Genomic DNA, 20,094 nt, shown 5'->3' on the forward strand with positions numbered 1-20,094 from the left:
CCTCTCTTTGCAGACCCCCACTGCACACACACCCCTTGCACATACCCCCTTGTAGACCCTCCTTGCAGCACTGACCCCCTGGGTCAACGCTTCACAGCTACCTGAGAAACACAAAACAAGAAGGAAAGGCAGATCCCCCACCCCGCCTTGCAGACCCTCCCTGCAAACACCTCAAAGACCTCTCTGATTTTTCACCCAGGCCAGCCCTGTGCTTGCTGCTCCCTGCCACCCTAGTGCTCCTTATTGACTGCTGGGAGAGATGTAAACAGGATTTACCTGTGCTTTATTTTCTTTCCCCAGCATAACGGCCTGCAGTAGGGATTCACCAGCCTTTTCCTCCTCCTTTCTAGTCACCAGGGTCAGTCCAGCAGTCCCACCAATACCACCGATCCCCAAAATGCCAGGGAAGCCAAGGTGTTCCCTCAGTCACACCGACACCAGAGATGCCCAGAGAGCCAGGGGAGCTGAGGTGCTTCCCCACAGCTCCATCTTGGCCACTCAGCTTAAGAAGCGCACAACTAAACTTGTGAGTGTCCGCCTTCTTGATAACCTAAGTCTTTTTTCTTTTCAGAGAGGAACAAATACTTAGCATGAAGCTCCTGGCTGAGTGGCAAACTCCTGCTACACCACCAGAGGCTGAAATGAACAGGTAAAAGCAAGTTCAGAGCAAAGACAACTGATTTTCTTTAAACTCCTAGTATCTGTAGTTGTTAGTCGTTCTGACGGCTCACATAGGAGGATTTCCTTGAGAGATAATGAGCACAGAGACATAAATCAAGTGTAGAGAGAGCAAAGAAATTTTTTTTCTATTTATTTCCTGACAAATTGGACCAGTTCTCTAAAAATTCATTTGTTGTAGCCTTTTTTAACCCTTTCTCTAGTAACTTTCAGAACGCACGTGACTGAAATGAAAGGCTATTTTTGCAGCAGCAAACAAAATCCTCTATGCATAGGGTGAACTCCTCTTTCAACCCAAGCTTGCCGTATGCTGCTCCCTTCCATTTGTCTTTTCATCTTGAAATAGGATATGCCCTTTAGAACTAAGAAGGTGGAGAGAAAGGCAAATCCCACAGGAATTTTATCTAGCTTTCCCAGTTTCACTGTAATTCCTCTGGTCTTACTGCTTAAGGATCAGTGTTTAAGAACTGTTACGGGTTTCCAAAATCAGTTGGCCCATGAGCAGTTTGTGGCAGTGACGAAGCGAAGATAATTGAGTTGATGCTCCTAGGTGGGAAATTCTTGCCGGAGGTCCGACCGAGGCTGTCCTGAGATTGTTCCGCTCCCACTGTGGCAGCAGTTCTTGCATGTTCTGTTTGCTCAAGGGATTTCCATTAGGCCCTTCCCAGACCATCTGCACGTCAGCGCCGGGAGCCTGGGGCAGTGCGGCACATCCTTAAACCAGCAGACTATGGAATTGATGGTTTGGCAAGAATCTTTAGCTCTAACATTCCGCAGCAGAGTTCCTTTTATTTGTCTTGTGTTGAGTGTGCCCTCAGCTGGATAGAAAGGAAGGGATAGTTGAGGTGACCTCCAGCTGAGTTGAAAGGGGCGCAATAAACTGGTCACCTGCTGGATCCTCCCCCGTTTTCCAAAGGAAATCCTGGAGAATGAGTCACCTGGCACAGGAGGGACCTTGAAGCAGGTTGGTCAACTGAAGGCGAGGTCTTCCAGGACCCTGTCAAGCCTCTGTAGGAGGTGGCACAACTACCTAGGGGTCAAAATAGCAGCACATTTGTATGGGTTCCAAGAAGAAAGACACAGCGTGTGCCCGGAGCAGCTGAGGGCTGTGGTGGGCAGGCTGCCATAAGGGAATGGCTGCCAAGGCCAAGGGATTTAGGGAGACTGCTGAGAAAGAGACGGAGGCAACCAGCAAGAACTCAATGTACTGGGGAGAAAGGAGAAGAGGTAATATTAAACCTAGAAAAAAAAAAATCCACCTGGTGACCGTAACAAAGTGCACCTGGAGAGAGGCTATTGCACAGTTACAAGCAGGTGTTCCACATGCAAGTACTTAAGGCACCGTGCAAAAATCTGAGGCCTCAGAATAGGATAAAGACCCCAAGTGCTGTGTCAGCCAAGGAAAAGGTACAGTTGGGTAGCAGGGAGAAGTGAAGAGATGCTACAGGACTCTCAGCCAAATCCCAATGTGTGGAAAAGGGAAGGAGACATATCTTTGCAGCAGAAAATTTCTATCTGTGCTGTTCAAACAACCTTCAGAGAGAAAAACAGATGGTCTTGTGGTTTGGCTCTGTGCATTGCTTTGGACACCCAAGCACTGACTTTTGACCAGTCAGTTAAACCCACAGAAGCAAAGGTTAATAGTAAATTTCACATCCACCTAACTTAAGTGCACACAAAGTCCAGCACAGGCAAGCAAGCTTGATGAGTTTTAATATGTATGCAGAGAGCAGCTTCAGAACAAGGACAAGTTTACCTTTGTGTCAGGTTGGTTGTGAGGCTAAATTGAAGTGTTTTGTAAAGCATTTGAATATCCTGAGGGGCTAGAGAAATGCAAACTTTTCATAATAATTGCTGCTATGGTTTAGCTGGATGAGTTCAGTGTAGTGTGGCAGAAAAAGTCTGTAATTCCTGTGTTTGTGTTGAGCTCCAGCTGCTATCTAACTATAACTTCTCTACATTTATTGCAAACCTGAGATTTTTAAAATAGCAAGTGTTGATCAGCTCAGAGAAGGCAGGATTCATGTTGGCTTAAAGGCACAAAACCTTAAAAAAAAAATTAAGGAAAAAATCCTGTTGTTCTTTTCCAAGCGGATCTCAGACAAAGTTTGGTGAGCAGCACTCATGTCTGCAGTCAAATTCACCCCAAAAGAGGAAGGGCCTAGAGCATCTCTGCTGCCATTGGTAGAGGAAACCCTGCAGAGACATGGAGCCTCATCGAGGCAATCAGGAGAGATACATGTGGTGATAGCGCTGAGGAAATACCAGGCTGAGGCTGCCTCAGGGCTCAGAAAGACTTCTCTTCTTGGAGACAACTCCTTTTTTGAAAGACTGGAATGAAATGGACTTGGGAAGTGATTTTTCTAAAGCTGCAAACCTAAACTCCTTTATCTTTATTGAGAGGCATAGTTTGCAAAACAAGACTGTAGAACACTGGGAAAAGCAACCAAAGGAAACAAAGAAAATCCTTAAAAATGAGTTTAGGGTGAAATTACCTGGCAAGCCTTTGCCCAGCATCCTAGGAGTGAATCTTTATGAAATCAAACTCATCAGCACACAGGAGCTCTCACAGAGGAATGGAATTGGTTTGAACGCCAAACTGTCTTTGACCTCTGTGAAAACTGAACTATCCAAAATTGCTAGTTATTTTTGCAAATCTTACCCTTTCTCTACAATGAATCAACAGAATGCTGAATTTCTAAGCAAGCAGTGTGGAAGTCAGTACAAGACTGTTCTACCTAATAAGTACAATAGCTGTGCTTGTTCTTACAGGCAAGAATGAACTGCCCTTTGAAAAAAAAGAAAAAAAAAAGAAACTACATGCAGGCTTCCTCATTTCTTTCAGCTTCAAAGGTAGATTTCCACTGCAGCTGGGCACACAAACCCTGGCTTCAGTTTCACAAGCAGAATTCAGCTGTTCCATGTGTGAAACTGAAGCTAAATTGCTATCCTGGCATGAACAGTAAGAGGCATCTGGCCAGTGAGAGAGACCAGCAGCATGCAAACCCCCTTCCCAAAGCACTCCACGTTGGTTTCCTTTTTCCAAAACAGATGAGATTAAAAACAGCATTAATTCCCTGTCCTAAAATTTGTCAGCTTTAGGAAGAAAAGTTTAACAAAATTTAGCCTAAAACTATTTTTTTACCAAAGATAACAGAGCAGACGTGGTCACATGTAGTATGCACGGTCAACAAAGTGTGTATTTCTGTAATCTGTTCCATCTTTTTTACACCAATTCTCAGTTTTTGTGCTTTCCCTTATCGGAAGCTGTTGCCTGTCACAAAGGGAGAGGCTGTCTCTCAGGTATGGAGCCACTCTGGACTGTAAGTCTGTAGAATCACTTGTTACAAGAAGTGTGACATTAAAAATCACCTTAAGCTGAAGTACAGGAGCACCAGATCAAGTGTGACATCTCCACAGCCTCTTAGGACTTCATAGCTGTTACCACGCTGCATTCTGACAGTCTCTTGCAACTTCTTCCTAACAGCAGGAATGTAAATTATTTACTAGGGAAACAAACCCTGCTATTTGAGCCAAAGAAGATTCCCTTGCTGTCTGTTCCCACCACAGAGCTTCTTGAATGACTGAGACACACTTCTTGCTTTCATCCACAACAGTGAAATATATGCTTACGTTTAGCAAATGAAGTGCCTCTTTCACATTCCATGATTAACTCGGAGAGGAGAGCTGCAGGCAGTAAATTAACCTTTTTGCCTGCTTTATTTTTACTAAATAAGTGGCTCCATAATGCAATTTTCCCAACCAGAACAGATACTTTCTGTGGTTTGCTTTACTCTTTGGAAAATGTTCTAACCTATTCCATTTCACTTGGTGACAGTAAAACCTTTTGGCTGTGTCTCTTACCCTAGGGACAGCACCTGTAAATCAATCGTTCTTCGTAAAAAATAGATGACTAGGCAGAAATGTGGGTTGCAACATGCAGGAACGTCAACGGCAGACAGGAATGTGTCTACTCCACTACAGCATTTCCAGTTTTACCCTTGCAGTATTGGCAGCTTGAATGATACAGAGGAATAGCTAATATTTTATGCACGTCTTGTTTCATACCTGAGCTATGTACCTGAATCCAAATCACTACAGGGAAAATAATCTTTTGTGGTTTAACTGTCCGTATCCAAACTTTTTTGACCTGCCCTTCCAAAGGATAAAATGGTGCCTAGTTATGGAAAAATTCTTTCCAAATAGTCACCATCTGTCATTAAGTTTAATTCTTGTATAATTTGATTTGAAGAGATGTGCTCTCTTGATTCACTTTCTAAGCTGCAATATAATATCTCATGAACTTTCTTAACAGTGCTGGAAGCAAAACAGAGTGGTAATAGGGCAGCGCAGGGGTAGCAGAAAATTACCTACTTTTAAATGATCAATAAATAAATGGGCATTATAAATGCAGAGGTATTAACTGCAATAAATACTCATAATGTCAAAGAATAACTGGGTTTGGCAGGGACCTCTGGAGGTTTTCTAGGCCAAACTCCTGCTCAGAACAGGGTTTATTTAAAAGTTGAATAGTTTTCCACATTGCGTTTAACAAAGACACTGGGTAAGTGCATGGGAACAGACGTCAAGGCAAACTGAGGCAACAACAGACGTGTAGTCTTGAACAGACTGACTCCAAACAAGCCTTCAGCCAAAGCAACCTTATTGTGGTCTTCAGCAAGAATATGCGAGTAACAATACCATAAAAATTCATTCTCTCTGGCTTATTTAGTGGAGGTTTTCTTACATTTTTCTCTTACAGAACACAAAAATTGTGACTACTTGAAGGCAGTTCACATTAATTACGAGACGGTGGTTATGCTTCACTGTAGGCATCATCTTCTATAACTGCATGTTTTACGTTCATATCAGCATTGTAGGAGTTTATAATCTTGTGAAATGTATAGTATTTCTTTGTCACTGGTATACATGACTTTTTAAACGGATAATGTGCTGCCCAGTAACATAGTGACTTGGACTTTTCTGTGTGGGTCAGGATTGTGTTTGCTGACACTCTTTTGGATAGAAGAAAGGTTGCAGAGTTTACAAAAATGATTTAATAAATCACCTGGCAGCAGAAATGGATACAGCACCCTTTGTTTCCTGTCCTCACTCCTTGCTGCTAGGGCCTGGCTTTTCTTCCACTGGAGGAGACAGGAGCTTAAACCTAACAGTGACAGCAGGAGGGCAGCAGACACAGATAGGCAAGGTGTTGGAGGATTTTCTGCACACTCTGTAAGTATTTAGGGAACCGCGTGATATGTGATCTGAAATACGCAGTTAGGCAGTTTGAACTCTTGGGTCAGACGCAGATATTTCCAGACAGGCAGAGCTACCTACTGACTGTACATCTGAGAAAGCTCATCAGAATTATTTCTTCTGGCATGTATCAAGACTATGTTGGTAGCTTAAGACAGAACTATGCTGGAAATGTTCCTGCAGCTGTTACTTGGAAAACATCTGTGGTTCTGTGCATGGAAATTTGTACATCTCTGTTCACACGAGCACAGAGCAATTAATCTTGTGAAACAAAGTGGGAATTACTATTGGGAAGCAGGAGAAGGACATCATGCACCAATGGACAAGAAATGACTAAAGGTAGTTATTGTCTGGAAAGAAAGGCAGACAATGGAATATTCCATTTCTGGCACAGGAAATAGAATAAGATCAGCAGGCTCTGAAAGACTTCCGGAACTCCAACTGCTAGGTACCTAAGAATAACCAATCCACTACACTTGAGGGGTGGAATTTTTTATGCTTACAGTTGGGAAAATCCTTCTGTCTGTGATAATATGTGACAGCCTGTGTTTGTATAGTCTGATAAAGGGAATAAGAGACAGGTTGACACAATTTCTCTTCAGTTAATGGTTATCCCTAGGCAAAGCATAAAAGACATTGCCCCAAAGATCTCAATTTTAGCAAAAGATATCCAAGAAGGTAAACTTAAGAAGCCTTGGGAAAGGACAATGAGATGTTTTTGTTCACAGCACATTGGATAATTAAGGGCTTTTTTCTCTCTTGAGGCTTTCACATTAAGCCTAAGGCGTTCAGAAGGTGTGCTTACTGAAATGTAACAGCCTGTTGTATTCAAGAACTCAGACTGGTTCATCTGAAAAGCGAGCGTGTAAGGAATTGCGAATGCCTTTGGCAAGCCAGCAGAGCACAGCACGATAAGAAGTGAGGGGCGATATCTGACTGCCGAGGCAGGGGGTCTGCTGAGAGCCGGTGAGGCCATGGGTGACCCTTCATGTCATCTCTCAGGAGCCAGATGTGAGCTCTGTGGCACTGAACAGCTCTCCTGTCCAATCTATTTTCTCTCATGATACTTGCATTGTACAGTAGAAAAACAGAAATCAAGAGGGAAGGACCCTCCCATTGTTTCGTGGATGCTTTGTGCAAAGGGTTGAAATTTCAGTGTCTTAGTGTTTAACGTAAACTATATAAAATGGATTTCCATCGTGTTAGATCTGAAAATAAATGTAAAATATCTGTTCCTAGTCCTCCTAACTGAATGCCTCCTAGGAAATCATTTTACTCACTGGTTCCACAGTCGAAAGGTGATTGCTCTTTTTGTCTTGGTTTAACGTTTTATGACTAATTTAAATTCAATTTATGCAGAATCTCTTTGATTTTGAAAATGACTTCTAAAATTATGCACAACTACCTTTCTAAAAAAAATACCTTAAAAAGCCTTCAGTACAACATTGCCTGGAATTATCTTGTCAATTAAATAAAAGAGCCCACTTGAAGTAAGTGACAAAAATACACAGTGAATGAAACTCACCTTCCACTAACAAATCGTTATTAGACGAGACCTTTAAGCGAACTGCTAGTTATCCAGTCATGCTTAGACAAGCACAAGGTTATTGAAACATACAGCTTCTTTTCAGACAATTTAACTTGCACTGAAGGCAAATTATTGCCATAAAAGCGCTGAAGCACGTTGCTGAGGCATTCGATGCAATTCTTTTGGCTCCAAAAAGACTTACCCTCACTGCCCAGCAATGTTAGTGGGATCAGAACTGGGTCTGCATCTTCAGCCGCCGCTACAAGTACTGCCTGCTACGTCTTCCTGCAGAAAACTGATGTATGCATCTGATATGATTATCTAAAGAAGACAGGAAGCGATGTTTTAATAGGCTTGAAGATGCAATATAGATTTCTGACAATAGCTGTAATGGAAATGGGTGCGACTGAGCCAGCTCACAAAGGAGCTGTGAGGGAACTGATACAAAGGGCACCTAAACCCATCCAATGCAGAAATCATGAATAATAATTGCGTTCACCGAGTGAGTTATGAAACGTGTCATAGATACGGAGTCTTTCCTGGTTCCTTCCTTTTTCTTAGCACACACACAGTGGAATTTGAACAAGGTGGGGCAACGACAAACCGTGAGCAACAAAACTGCAGCTGTTCTTGACATGACACGGGTGAAATCATCCACAAGCGCCTTCCCCTTCTCACTCTCTACGTGAGGGCTTGCACGGGTTGGGGGGGGTCACTTTCTCCCTTCCTCTTTTCATGCTGGAGGTATTTCTAAGGCCTCCAAAATGAGATTTGATGATGTTACAGAAGCAGGTTGCATTGGGCACTGTGCTTGCAAGCCTGGCAATTATCTCCTTACCACCACCCTAGATCTTTTCAGCTTTCAGAGGTCTTTATGGAAACAAAGGCAGAGAATTAGGCTCACCAAAGAATGCTGTTCACTCTTCAGCCATTTCCTTACCCTCTGTCAGTATCCAGGATCATCGATTTCTGTGGTTACCTGCATATCATACATGGGCTCGCAGAGAGCCATGAAATAATAGACAGGGGACTATGGTGTTAATTCCTGGAGCAAAATCCTTTTGCATCAGTGAACATTCTTAATGAAAACAGAATTTCCTTCATGAATCAAGATTTTTGCACTATGAGCAATTCAATTTTTAGCTGTTTAACAAGTTTTATGCCAGCTACAGGGAATGTTTACTAGGAAAGATCTGTTTTCCAACAGACTTTTTGATCTCTCTTCTCCTAACCTTATCTGAGTCTGAAGTGAGGTTTCTCTGTTGTCAGAGGGGATTCAGAAATGCCTCCTGAGACAGTTTAATGTCCAAAGTCCTTCCCATTAAACCAGATCACACGGAGGAGAACCCTGCATTAACCCAGCATAAATTGGATGAAAACAGAGCAAATGTTAATCAAGGCAGTGAAAATAGAGTTCTGACGTAGTCCCCTTCAGCACTCTGCAGTGACATTTCAGCTCCTTTGTAAGTCTGATGCTGCTCCCTCAGCGGTTTGTTGTTTTGGCCTTCTTTATACTAGGAAGTTTGGCAATTTAAGTTATACAGACACACTTCCCTTTGTCCCAGGACTCCGATGCAGCTGCGCCAGTGCAGGAGTACTTACACTGAGAGAAGGGCAGAAATACCGTAGCTTTTTTCTCATGGCAGCTTTAACCAGCTTAAATGCATACAAAATTTTATGTGTACGTAAATTTCTGTAATACATACAAGCACGATAGATGCTTCCTCTAAACAAACACCAGATCTTAGCTGCTTTTTCTTAACTGCTTTGCCCTGTGTTGCGGCAGCCAGACAAAAATCACAGTGTATAACAGCTTATAATTGGTGCTAAACTTATTAAGTTTCCATTGATTTGTGTTTAGGTCTCATAGGCTTAAAATATTTTCTGCTTCTCCTGAGCAAACAAGATGGATTTCTTTTTTCTGCATCCTCCCTTCGTAATTTCGACAGCTACTTTGAACCCGAGGTGTGGTCACGTACGTGCACCGTCATTACCTTACTCTAGATCTGTTTGCGTTGCCAGTGAACCTCTTCCCCAGTACTAACCTCATATTTACATTAATCCTTGATTGGCAAGCCTTGATCTCCTTCTGTCTTTTAGGAAGTGCATAATAAACCTGAATAAATTTACTTATTGATGAATTTATATGTGTTTTCTAATATGAATATTTCTGTATAAAAATAAAATGTACACGCTGAGGTTATTTTATTTGCCTAAAGAGCCTACTTTTACTCCCCTTAGTTAAACAGCAAATGCCCAACTGTCAAATCATCCCATTTAATTAAAAGAGAGATTAATTTTTTTTTCATATGATGCCTCTCATGGAGTTATGAAAGAATAAATAACTCCCAAGGGGGGAAAGGATTGTCGAGCTCATCTAATTTGACACAGGCTCTCTTGGTGTTTGATACTTCACCTATATTCTCAAATGAGCTTCAGCTAGGGTTGAAGAAAACGCTAATTCACACATGATCTGTTCTTTCTTCCATCATTGCAGAAAACAAGAATGTTGGCCAAACCAGTTGCATTTCCTCCCCCCAGAATTGGGTGCTAAGTCCCTAATGGTCACATAGCAGTAGCTTGGTTTTACAGGAAGAGAAGTACTTGCAACTCTGGGACTTCTGCCTGTCAGCTTTTAGCACTGCTGCTTTCCCCGTGCCCATACTAGTATAATGAGACAGCAGTGGGGCACTTAGATTAATTGTTGGCTGTAAGGCCTGTGGAGCTTCTTGGTTAAGTGGTTCAGAGGAACCCATTGTTCTCCATGACCCCTATTGTTCTTCCCTGTGTGTCCAGCTGCCTGAGTGGGCAGGCTACTTGTGTCTAGATTGTTAATTACCACGTGTCCCTTAATCAGGAAGGTTCGTAATCCTATTTTGGTTTGCAAATCCACATGCCACAAGGCCCAATTACCATCATTTATACCATCACCTGCCAGTCAATACCCAGCCATCAGCCATCCGTAGCTATTGCCGATGAATCGCTGCGCAGACCTGCCAGGACAGGTTTTGCCAAGCCGCGCCGGACAACAGCTTAGTAAGGCTAGTTAATATAATACCTGTTTAATTTGACAGCACTGAAAAGCCTCCCATCACAACAAATAAATTAGAAATTTTTTTAATATTTGTTTTAAAATTCATTGCATAGAAATGAAAGCTTCAGTATAAATCTTTGTTTTTATTAGGACCCCAGAAGATTTCAGATGGGTTTTCCTAATGTTTTAATTCCTTTTTTTGTCTTCCAGTTCACTGTAACTCAAGAATTCCCCCTGAAGGGCTATCGCCACTGTTTCTAAATAATGAGTGCTATAGCATTTGTAGCTAAGGAATTTATAACTTTCTTTTCACCTACTGCATCTTTAGGTTCCCAAAGAATGTCAGGAAGGAATTGCTATTCTTTAAAGCACAGGGTGCTGAAGCATAGATAAATTGTGTTTTCCCATAATACTGGAAACACTTCTCATTCCTCCCCCATGTACACACTTCCCTTAATCACAAATAAATGCCACACTGAAAGAAGAATATTACTTGCATAAGGGGAAAAAAAAAATCCCAGATTTTAGATCTACGCCTTACCATGCCTCCTCCTTTGCTCACAACACTTGATTGTTCTGCCAGGTCCAGACAGTGCAGGGTGCAGATGGATTTTCCGTGTTTATAATCCCAAAGATGATGAGTGCTTCACTTATAGTAAGGATGTTTAGAGTTTGGTTTTTTTTTTTCCTCTCAATCCTACCCTTCTTGTTGCAACAGATCAGTTAGTTACAGAGGAATAAGGATGGGGCAGGGATCCTTCTCTTCTGATGCAGGAAATGAGCCTTTCTGCTCTGACGTGGTAGAGAAGGTGCTGTTGAGCCATGCTTTTAAAACAGATTTCCCCTCCCTCAAATTACATGATAAAGGAATGATAATTTTGCAGTGTTCTGCTAGGTTTAAGGCAGTACCGGGGAAGGGATGTAGGTGTTAAGAGTAGACATCTGAGATGGCATTCTTAGAATCGTCACACTATGTATTTACAAAATTAACTTTTTTTGCCATTGAGGTCAAGTGAAACACATGTTCCACTTTGTGGCTTAATACAGCGGTCAAAGGAGGAAGAATATCCATACTGCACCTCTGTGATGGCAAGATGCACTTGAGAATGTGGAAAAACAACAGCAGCGACTGCCAGGGGCATTTAGATAAGAGAGGCTGGAGCTCAGAGCTTCATCCTGTAAACGTCACATGGATGATGCCAGTGCAAGGAGCCAGTTTGAAGTCAGCTCCATTAACAGTAATCATCACTGTCGAACTGGAGCAGAGCCACAACTTCAGGTCCTAAAAACACTTTTATCCCTTGAAATACTGGCGTCAGTCACAAAAAAAAACCTAAATAAAATCAGTCGGCATGCCAGTTCATTCCCCTGGCAGGGATGCTGCGTTTAAGGGTGCTCAGATCTACCTGATGGGCCCCCTTATAGAGCTGGCCTGTGTCAGGAATATCCCGAGGGAAAGCTGTGCATGTTTATGGGAATCTAAGAGTGCTTGTCATCAAAATAAACTTGAAGAAATTGTTGGCCGTCATCACTGGCACAGCAGACAGGAACCGTGCCTCCAAACAGAGACTGGCATAGCAACATCGCTGGCTCTTTGGTTGAGGAGGCGGCTTATTTTTCCAGACTGCGACATTTAATAAACACTTTGCGTTTGTTGAAGCTGCAGAACCTCCCTCAGCCAAGCTGAACGCTGATGGGCTGGAGCCGCCGCCAGACTTGTGTCTCCAGTGTGTACACATCCCCGGTCACTGCAGTTTGTCCTCCGGCGTTTGGCCTTTTGTGTTTGTCCACGAAAACCACGGAACGCATTGAAACAGCCCTGCAGGTCCTCTAGACGAGGATTTATTTTGCGAGATCCCGTTTCATCTTGTCATTAGGGCTCCGCAGAGCTGCGGGACAACAAGCCCTTGATGCAGCCATCTGCGAGGGGGTCGGTAGCCACCAGTACTACTTGTTAGCTGTGTTTTTCCCTCAAGCATTGTTTCTTAGCCGTGTTTTTTTCACAAGCATCATTCCTTAGCTGCGTATTTATCTGAAGCATCATTCCTTAGCTGTGTTTTTATCCCAAGCATCGTTCTTTAGCCATCTTTTTATCCCAAGCATTGTTCCTTAGCCATCTTTAACACAAGCATCGTTTCTTGGCTGTGGTTTTAATCTCAAGCATCATTTCTTAGCCATGTTTTTAATCCCAAGCATAGTTTCTTAGATGTTTGTATCCCAAGCATCGTTTCTTAGCTGTGTTTTTTTTCCCCAAGTATCATTCCTTAGCTGTTTTTATCCCAAGCAGATTCTTAGCTGTGTTTTTATCCCAAGCATTGTTCCTTAGCCATGTTTTTATCCCAAGAATCGTTCCTTAGCCATCTTTTTATCCCAAGCATCGTTTCTTAGCCATGTTTTTAATCTCAAGCAGTTTCTTAGATATTTGTATCCCAAGCATCATTCCTTAGCTGCGTTTTTTTCCTAAATATCGTTCCTTAGCTGTTTTTACCCGAAGCATCGTTCCTTAGCTGTGTTTTTTTCCCTAAATATTGTTCCTTAGCTGTGTTTTTATCCCAAGCATCGTTCCTTAGCTGCGTTTTTTTTCCTAAATATCGTTCCTTGGCTGTTTTTACCCCAAGCATCGTTCCTTAGCTGTGTTTTTTTCCCTAAATATCGTTCCTTGGCTGTTGTTACCCCAAGCATCGTTCCTTAGCTGTGTTTTTTTCCTAAATATCGTTCCTTGGCTGTTTTTACTCCAAGCATCATTCCTTAGCTGTGTTTTCATCCCAAGCATCGTTTCTTAGCCATCTTTTTATCCCAAGCATCATTTTTCAGCCATGTTTTTAATCTCACACATAGTTTCTTAGCTGTTTTTATCCCAAGCATTGTTCCTTAGCCGGTTTTATCCCAATAATCATTCCTTAGCAGTGTTTTTACCCCAAGCATCGTCCTTTAGCTGTGTTTTTACCTCAAGAATCACCCGTTATATTCACGCACCACACCAACAGACTGGGATTATAAAGACAAGCTTGGAAGCGCGCATCCTAAACGCTATGAAACGCAGGAGAAGGGAAGCTTAGCTGCCTTTTTTTGCCTCAACGGGGGCTCGGGAGAGCGGCGGGGACAGGGCCTGGGGGTCTGTGAGCCCCTGACCGAGCCGCCATGGCGCCCGGCGCCGCCGCGGTTGCTACGGGGGGGGGGAGTGGGCGGGGCAGAGCCCGCGCGGCCAATCAAAAGAGACCTTCGCGCGCCCGACGACCAATCAGAAAAGAGCATCCTCAGCTCGGCAGCCAATCAGGAGAGGCCCCCCTCGCCCGGCGGCCAATCAGCACCCCCAGGGCGGGGAGGGGGAGCGGCGCTGCGGGCCAATCAGCGGCTGGGGGGCGGGGGCCAATCAGAGCGCGGCAGCGTTTGGGCGGTCTTTTTAAAACGGGGCAGCCCCCGCAGAGGGGGTCCCTTTAACGGAGTGATGCGGCTCTTCTGAGTCCCCCTCCGCCACGGCTTCGCGCTGGCGGCGGAGGAGCGCGGTTCCTCCGCGCCTCCCGCGGAGCACGATCTCTCCCCCGTGGCCGTGCCGCGTCCTGACCTCCGAACCCCTTCTCTGGGCGCCGCCAGGGTGCGCGGACTAGGCGGACTATTTTGCGGCGCCTCACCGGCCGGGCCTAAGGAGGAGATCGCTGCGCGCGGGGCCCGCCCGGACAAAAACAAGGGGGCGGCGCGAGGCGCCACCATTTTGATGCGGGGCCGGGGCTGAGGCGGCGCTGGGGCCGCGGGCATCGCCGTGACTCGCCGGGGCGAGGCGGCCGGCCCTGCCTGGATGCGGGGCCAGGCCCGCGTCCGTGCGGTGACGGCAGCCGGGCTCGCCTCCCCGCCGGGGCGGTGAGGGCCGCGGGGGGGCGGGGGCCGGGCCCGGTGCCCCCTCAGCACCGCCCCGAGCCCTGTTCGTGGGCCTAAACCGGTGCTGAGGGAGCCTCGCGGGCCTCCGCCGCCCCAGCTGGGGGTGTCGTCGAAGGAGAGGACTCCCCCCACCCTGAGGCGAGGGGAGAGAAGATGAGCAGCGAGGCGCTGTGGCTTTTCAAGCAGCTGAATCTCCACCTGGAACAGGAGGGGAGGTTTCAGCCCCGAGAGAAGGGGCTCGGCCTCATCGAGGGCACCGCCGAGGTGAGAGGGAGTAGGGAGCCCCCTCAGAGTGGGGTGGAAAAGCTCCTAGCTGGAAGGGAGCGCCTTAACTTGGGAAAGTTAATTATTCCGTCTGTAAACGCCGCTTGCCTTTTGTTCTAGCGCTGTCTTAATCCGTAGGTATCAACATAGCTACGTCGGCAAAGAGCTGTGACCTACGGGGCAAGTGAACGTTCAGGCGTTCGGTATTTAGTGTTTAGTTTAAATGATGAGGGTGAGCCAAGTGAACACAAGACGGAGAGAAGTTAATTGTTTTCGTCTCGGGGGCAGGAGGGCTGAGATGGTTAAGTAGGCGATCAACAGATTGGGCTGAGAGACCTGGGGCTGCTCAGCCTGGCGAAGAGAAGGCTCCAGGGAGACCTTAGAGCAACCTGCCGTGCTGTAAGGGGCTCCAGGAAAGCTGCAGAGAGGCTGCTCACAAAGAGAGACTGTTTACAAGGAGCATGTAGTGATAGGGCGAGGGGGAAGAAGACTTGGATTAGGCATCAGGAAGAAATTCTTCACGAGGAGGGTAGGGAGGTCCTGTCCCACATTGCCCAGGGAAGTGGTGGCTTCTCCATCCCTAGAGGTCTCCGAGGCGAGGTTGGATCCAGTGGGAGGTATCCCTTACCATGGCAGGGGCTGGAACTGGTTGGGCTTCCAACCCAAACCGTTCTATGAAATGGGGAAGTGACCGGCTTTTCATTAGCAACGTCTAAAGAAATGAATCTAGGAACACTCGGTGCTTAACAGCAGGGAAAAAAACCAAGCATAAACACTTCCACGTTAATCAACTCTTATTCCGTTGAATGTTTGTGAGCCTTTTGGAAGGAGACTTAATGTTGAAAGTCTAAGAAATCAGTCCGCTTGTTTTGTAAGCAGAGGTTTTGTCGTTAAAATGCTAACATGCAGGCAGGTTAGGATAAGCTGAGTTTTGTCATCTCTGTTTCCGTGAAGTCGGGAGTCCCTGTGAGTGCATGCGCTTGGTCACTATTGTCTTAAAACAACAAGTGCGTACATGTACTTGTGGAAATGTGGTTGTGCTGGGTATTGCACCAGGGAGACTCTGGACCAGGCTGTAATCCGGGTACCTTAGGTGTTTTTGAATCTCAAGTATCTAAATTATTTTTTTAAGTTAAGAGAAATAAAATATTTGCAGAAGAAAATAATTATTTTCATTTGATCTAAGTAAAAGATGACTTAGGGAGTGAGGTGGTTGCAATCTCACTGCTGCCACTGAGTAATTCTGACTTTCCTTTTCTTACCATAGAATGAAAATACTCTGTGTCCGAGACAAAGGAATGCCAAGGTGGAAGATCTTTGGAGTCTGACCAACTTTTTCGGGTTCACAACTGAAACATTCGTTTTGGCTGTTAACATTCTGGACCGATTCCTGGCTCTTATGAAGGTATTTTGGGGAAGACGACCTGCTGTAGTGTCAGCTATCAGTACATGAGCTTCCTGTGAACTTTCTTATCTGACAAAAAGGACAAGGTTGAGATCTAGTAGATAATTGTGGCTATTTTCTCATTCTATGCTAGCATAATTTCTGAAGTCCTTTGTAAATTTGAACTTGAGTACAGCTCTTGCATGGAGGCTGAGCTTATATCCATGTGATATATTGACAATTTGATACTATGGCCTCTCTTTACCTCTAAAGGCAAGTAGCAGCATGCTTTATTTCCTCTAAAAAGTCTGTAGCCTCCACTGTGTACACTTAAAAGACCAAGAAAGAGTAAAAACAGTGTTACCGTTTCTAGATATGGTGTCAAAGTTTAGTGTAGTGCTATAGCTAATACCAAATGATCATCCATTTCCTGGATGTTTTTGTGCTACTTTATGGCAGGTAACTGTGCCTAAAGCAGTTCACTGCTATTAAGTTGGCAGAAAAACTAGAAGTTGCATCAGCTTTCTGGTCTGACTGTCCTTGAGGTTGCACAAAACATTGCGAGAGAGAATAGAGAGGTAGGAACAAGTGGAGGGATAGGACTGCCTAGAACAGGCTTAGGCTGGATCTGTGCAGGCTTTAAATGAGGGTAAGTGAGCACTGCCGCTTGGAGAAGTGGGGTATTGCAGCTCTCCCTGCAATTTATTTGTTGTGTAGTGGGGTGGAACAATAGAGGGTGCTCAGCTGTTGAGCTTCACTTGCCCTCGTGGCAAATTGATATAGCTTTATTGGCTCTGCTGAAACTGAAATGATGAAACTGAATAGATGAGGTGTGTGAGCTGACTGGTCTGGTAGAGATTAACAAATCTTCTGTTGAACTCTGAATATTCAGGCAAGCTCACCTAGCTGGATGAGCTGTCAGTGCTGCTGTTTGATAAGCACAGTGTATGCGGGGGGCGGGCAAGTATTCATAGTGCTTTCTCTTATTTTTAGGTGAAACCGAAGCATTTGTCTTGCATTGGAGTTTGTTGTTTCCAACTGGCTGCCCGAGTAGTTGAAGAAGAATGCAATATTCCATCTGCTCACGAGATCATCCGGATCAGCCAATGTAAATGCACTGTGTCCGACCTGAAACGGATGGAAAAGATAATTTCAGAGAAGTTGCACTTTGAATTTAATGCTACTACTGCCTTAACCTTCTTGCACTTGTACCATGCTATTGTACTCTGTCATACCTCAGAAAGGTGAGTCGAGTTGCATGTTGGAGATAGTCTGTGTGTTTGCCTAGACCTTTTTTTCTATAGTTGCCTCTGAAATGATTATGGGATTGGCTGTAGAAGAGGCAGCGCCTTCATTTTTACTTTGATACACAAGTGCTTGTTGATTTAAATGCTTCTTCTTTTTGGTGTCTTACAGGAAAGAAGTATTGAATCTCGACAAATTGGAAGCGCAGCTAAAAGCTTGCAACTGTCGTTTAGTCTTTTCTAAAGCAAAAGTAAGTAGAAGTAGCTCTCTTTGATTTTTTTGAGTAAGCTTTGATTCATGTCATGTTGAGCAATGGTTTTTGTCCTTATAGCCATCTGTCTTGGCCTTGTGCCTTCTCACTCTGGAGGTTCAGACGCTGAAATCTGTTGAGCTGTTTGAGATCCTTCTGCGTGTTCAGAAGCATTCAAAGGTCAGTGTTTTCCATGGGTTGCTTTTGCATCAGCTGAAGTAAGCAAGGAACTGTGTCTTTAAGCGCTTGTCTGCAGTTCTTGTAACTAACGCTGTTTCCTGGGTAGAATGCCAAATGCAAAAAACTGTTGCTTAGAGAATGAGGTCAGGTAGTCCTTTTGCACTGGTACTTCTTGGCAGCTGTCTGGCAAGCAAAAGGTTTTAAAAAAAACATATTTAAATGTGTGAAACTAGAAGAGATGTTACAGATGCAATGTGCTTTAACAAGCAGCTGGTTGAACTGTGTACAGTTCTAGCTGTATGTTCCAGAGAAACCTCCATTTGGTTTGGAGGACTACAGCAACTTCTAGACTGGTTGTCTTATTTTGCCTGAATGAATACCTTAGAATTTACAGCTTCTAGCTGCCTACTGTATCAGCTGATGGTCTAAACCAAGCTTTCTACTCCTCCAGTCAAGTTGAACTAACCCAGTATCTTGAGAGCTGGAAGTAGTTCCTTAAAATACGAGATTGTTCCTTTTATAGTAGAATAACCTTGGTTTCATTTTTCCTTTGGAAGTGATGATGTTAACAGCAAAGGCAGGCAAACTTAACTCTGACTTCAATGTGAGTATTTCTATAAGGTTCACCTTCAAAAGCTCCCCATCTTTGAAGGTATCAGTTGTGACTCGGTTACATCTTGACTGATATTTTTTTCAAGTCTTTTCAGAGAAGATAAAATGGAGGGAGAGGTTATCTTTAGAGCCTGTGTGTAACAGACTAAGTAGGTTCTTTTTTCACTTTTCAGATAAGTGATAGTGACCTGCTTTACTGGAGGGAACTGGTCTCAAAATGCCTCGCAGATTATTCTTCTCCTGAATGTTGCAAGCCTGATCATAAAAAACTAGTTTGGATTGTTTCAAGACGTACAGCCCAGAATCTACAAAACAGTTACTACAGTGTTCCTGAGCTCCCGACAATACCGGAGGGTGGATGTTTCAGTGAAAGCGAGAGGTGAGTAAAACTTACACCCGGTAGATAATTTGGGAATTCTCATTTTCTGGAAATGCTAATGGCACGTCTGTATAACTAGGCTTATTCAGTACTACTTGGAAAAAAAGGTTAGCTTTGAAAATACTGGTGGACTTCAGATATATCTTAAACAGAAGAATGGGTAACTGTCTTTGTGGTATACAAAAAGTACAAGTGCTTTGCAGGGTCGGGGAGGTGGTGGTACTTTTTTTAAGGCAGAGCAGCTTACAAACCATTTAAGTCTTCTGAAGTAATTTAATTTGATATCTTGAACACTGGCTTCTTGGTTAATTGGAGATTTTTGGCATGGCAGTGGGAGAATGGAAGTTGCATCTTGTTATGATTTAAGTGCTGAGGAGTGTTTAAATCTGGGGATGTTACGCTAGGAGCAGAATAGCTTGCCGGAAAGCACAGGACTGAGGAGTACTTTGCTACTTTGAAACAAAAGCACAACTCCTTAAATTACCTTTCCTGCTGTTCCTTCTAGCGAAGACTCCTGCGAAGATATGAGCAGTGGAGAAGAAAGCCTTAGCAGTTCTCCTCAGAGTCATCTGGAAGGCGCCTTCTTCTTTGAAATCAAACCTAAAACAAAATGGCAAACTCTTAGCTGTCGGTCTTAGCATCGAGTCTTGGTTGTATTAGGCTGAGATTTTTAATGCACCGTTGAGTCTTTTGGCAATAATAAATGAAGTGGTAATCTGTAAACTTGTATGAAGGCAAGAATTGCTGTGGTACATCGATGGTTTGAACGCCTGCCTTGGTTTTTTTTTTCTGGCTGTTGTAATTTTAAGGAAGAAAAAAAAGTGTTCAGGTGCCCAGTTCAGGAGAAGTTAATGTATAGTTCTCTTTGCAACAGATTTGAATGCAGTACTGTACCTGATGGTCCAAAATGGTTAGCAGCTAAACGCAGCAACAGTGAAGGCTGGCAGCATCCTGGTCTGTATTCACAGGAGCTCAGCCACTAGATAGGGGAAGGAGGTGTTTTCGTCCTTTTACTTGGCATTCGTTCTCATTTGGAGCAGTGTCCAGTTTGGGCTCAAGATGTTCGTCAACTTGTGCAAGTCCAACAGGAAGATGCCAAGGTGGTTCAGAGCTCTGGGGCATAGGATCTGTAAGGAGAGGCTGAAATGAGCTTAGCCTGACAAAGTAGCCTTGGAGGGGAAAAGGGGATTGAAGAACAGCCTTTTGATATCTAAGGAGGTTGCTGAGGAGATGATTTCATAATCTTGAGTGAAGATCATGGAGCAAAAATGAGAGGTTTCCATTATATGGAAATGTGAAGTTCCCAGTTACTGGAAGAAGCTTGCTTCATGGGACAGTCCAACATGGAAGCAGACCAAGAGGGGCTGTGTGAAGTCTTTGTCCTGAGAAGTTCTTGGAGTTCAAC

At 44.1% G+C, this 20,094-nt stretch overlaps 1 protein-coding gene across 1 annotated transcript; it reads left to right on the forward strand.

Annotated features, from left to right (window-relative positions):
- The first annotated feature begins 14,200 nt into the window (after nucleotides 1-14,200).
- On the forward strand, nucleotides 14,201-19,531 carry CCNG2 (cyclin G2). Its single transcript, XM_069855056.1, has 7 exons — nucleotides 14,201-14,639; nucleotides 15,907-16,044; nucleotides 17,017-17,267; nucleotides 17,440-17,518; nucleotides 17,600-17,698; nucleotides 18,484-18,689; nucleotides 19,195-19,531. The coding sequence occupies exons 1-7, from the start codon at nucleotides 14,529-14,531 to the stop codon at nucleotides 19,325-19,327; spliced, it is 1,017 nt and encodes a 338-aa protein (XP_069711157.1). The 5' UTR covers nucleotides 14,201-14,528; the 3' UTR covers nucleotides 19,328-19,531.
- The last annotated feature ends 563 nt before the right edge of the window (nucleotides 19,532-20,094 follow it).

The sequence above is a fragment of the Phaenicophaeus curvirostris genome, chromosome 4 (assembly GCF_032191515.1).
Source record: "Phaenicophaeus curvirostris isolate KB17595 chromosome 4, BPBGC_Pcur_1.0, whole genome shotgun sequence".
In the NCBI taxonomy this organism is placed as follows: domain Eukaryota; kingdom Metazoa; phylum Chordata; class Aves; order Cuculiformes; family Cuculidae; genus Phaenicophaeus; species Phaenicophaeus curvirostris.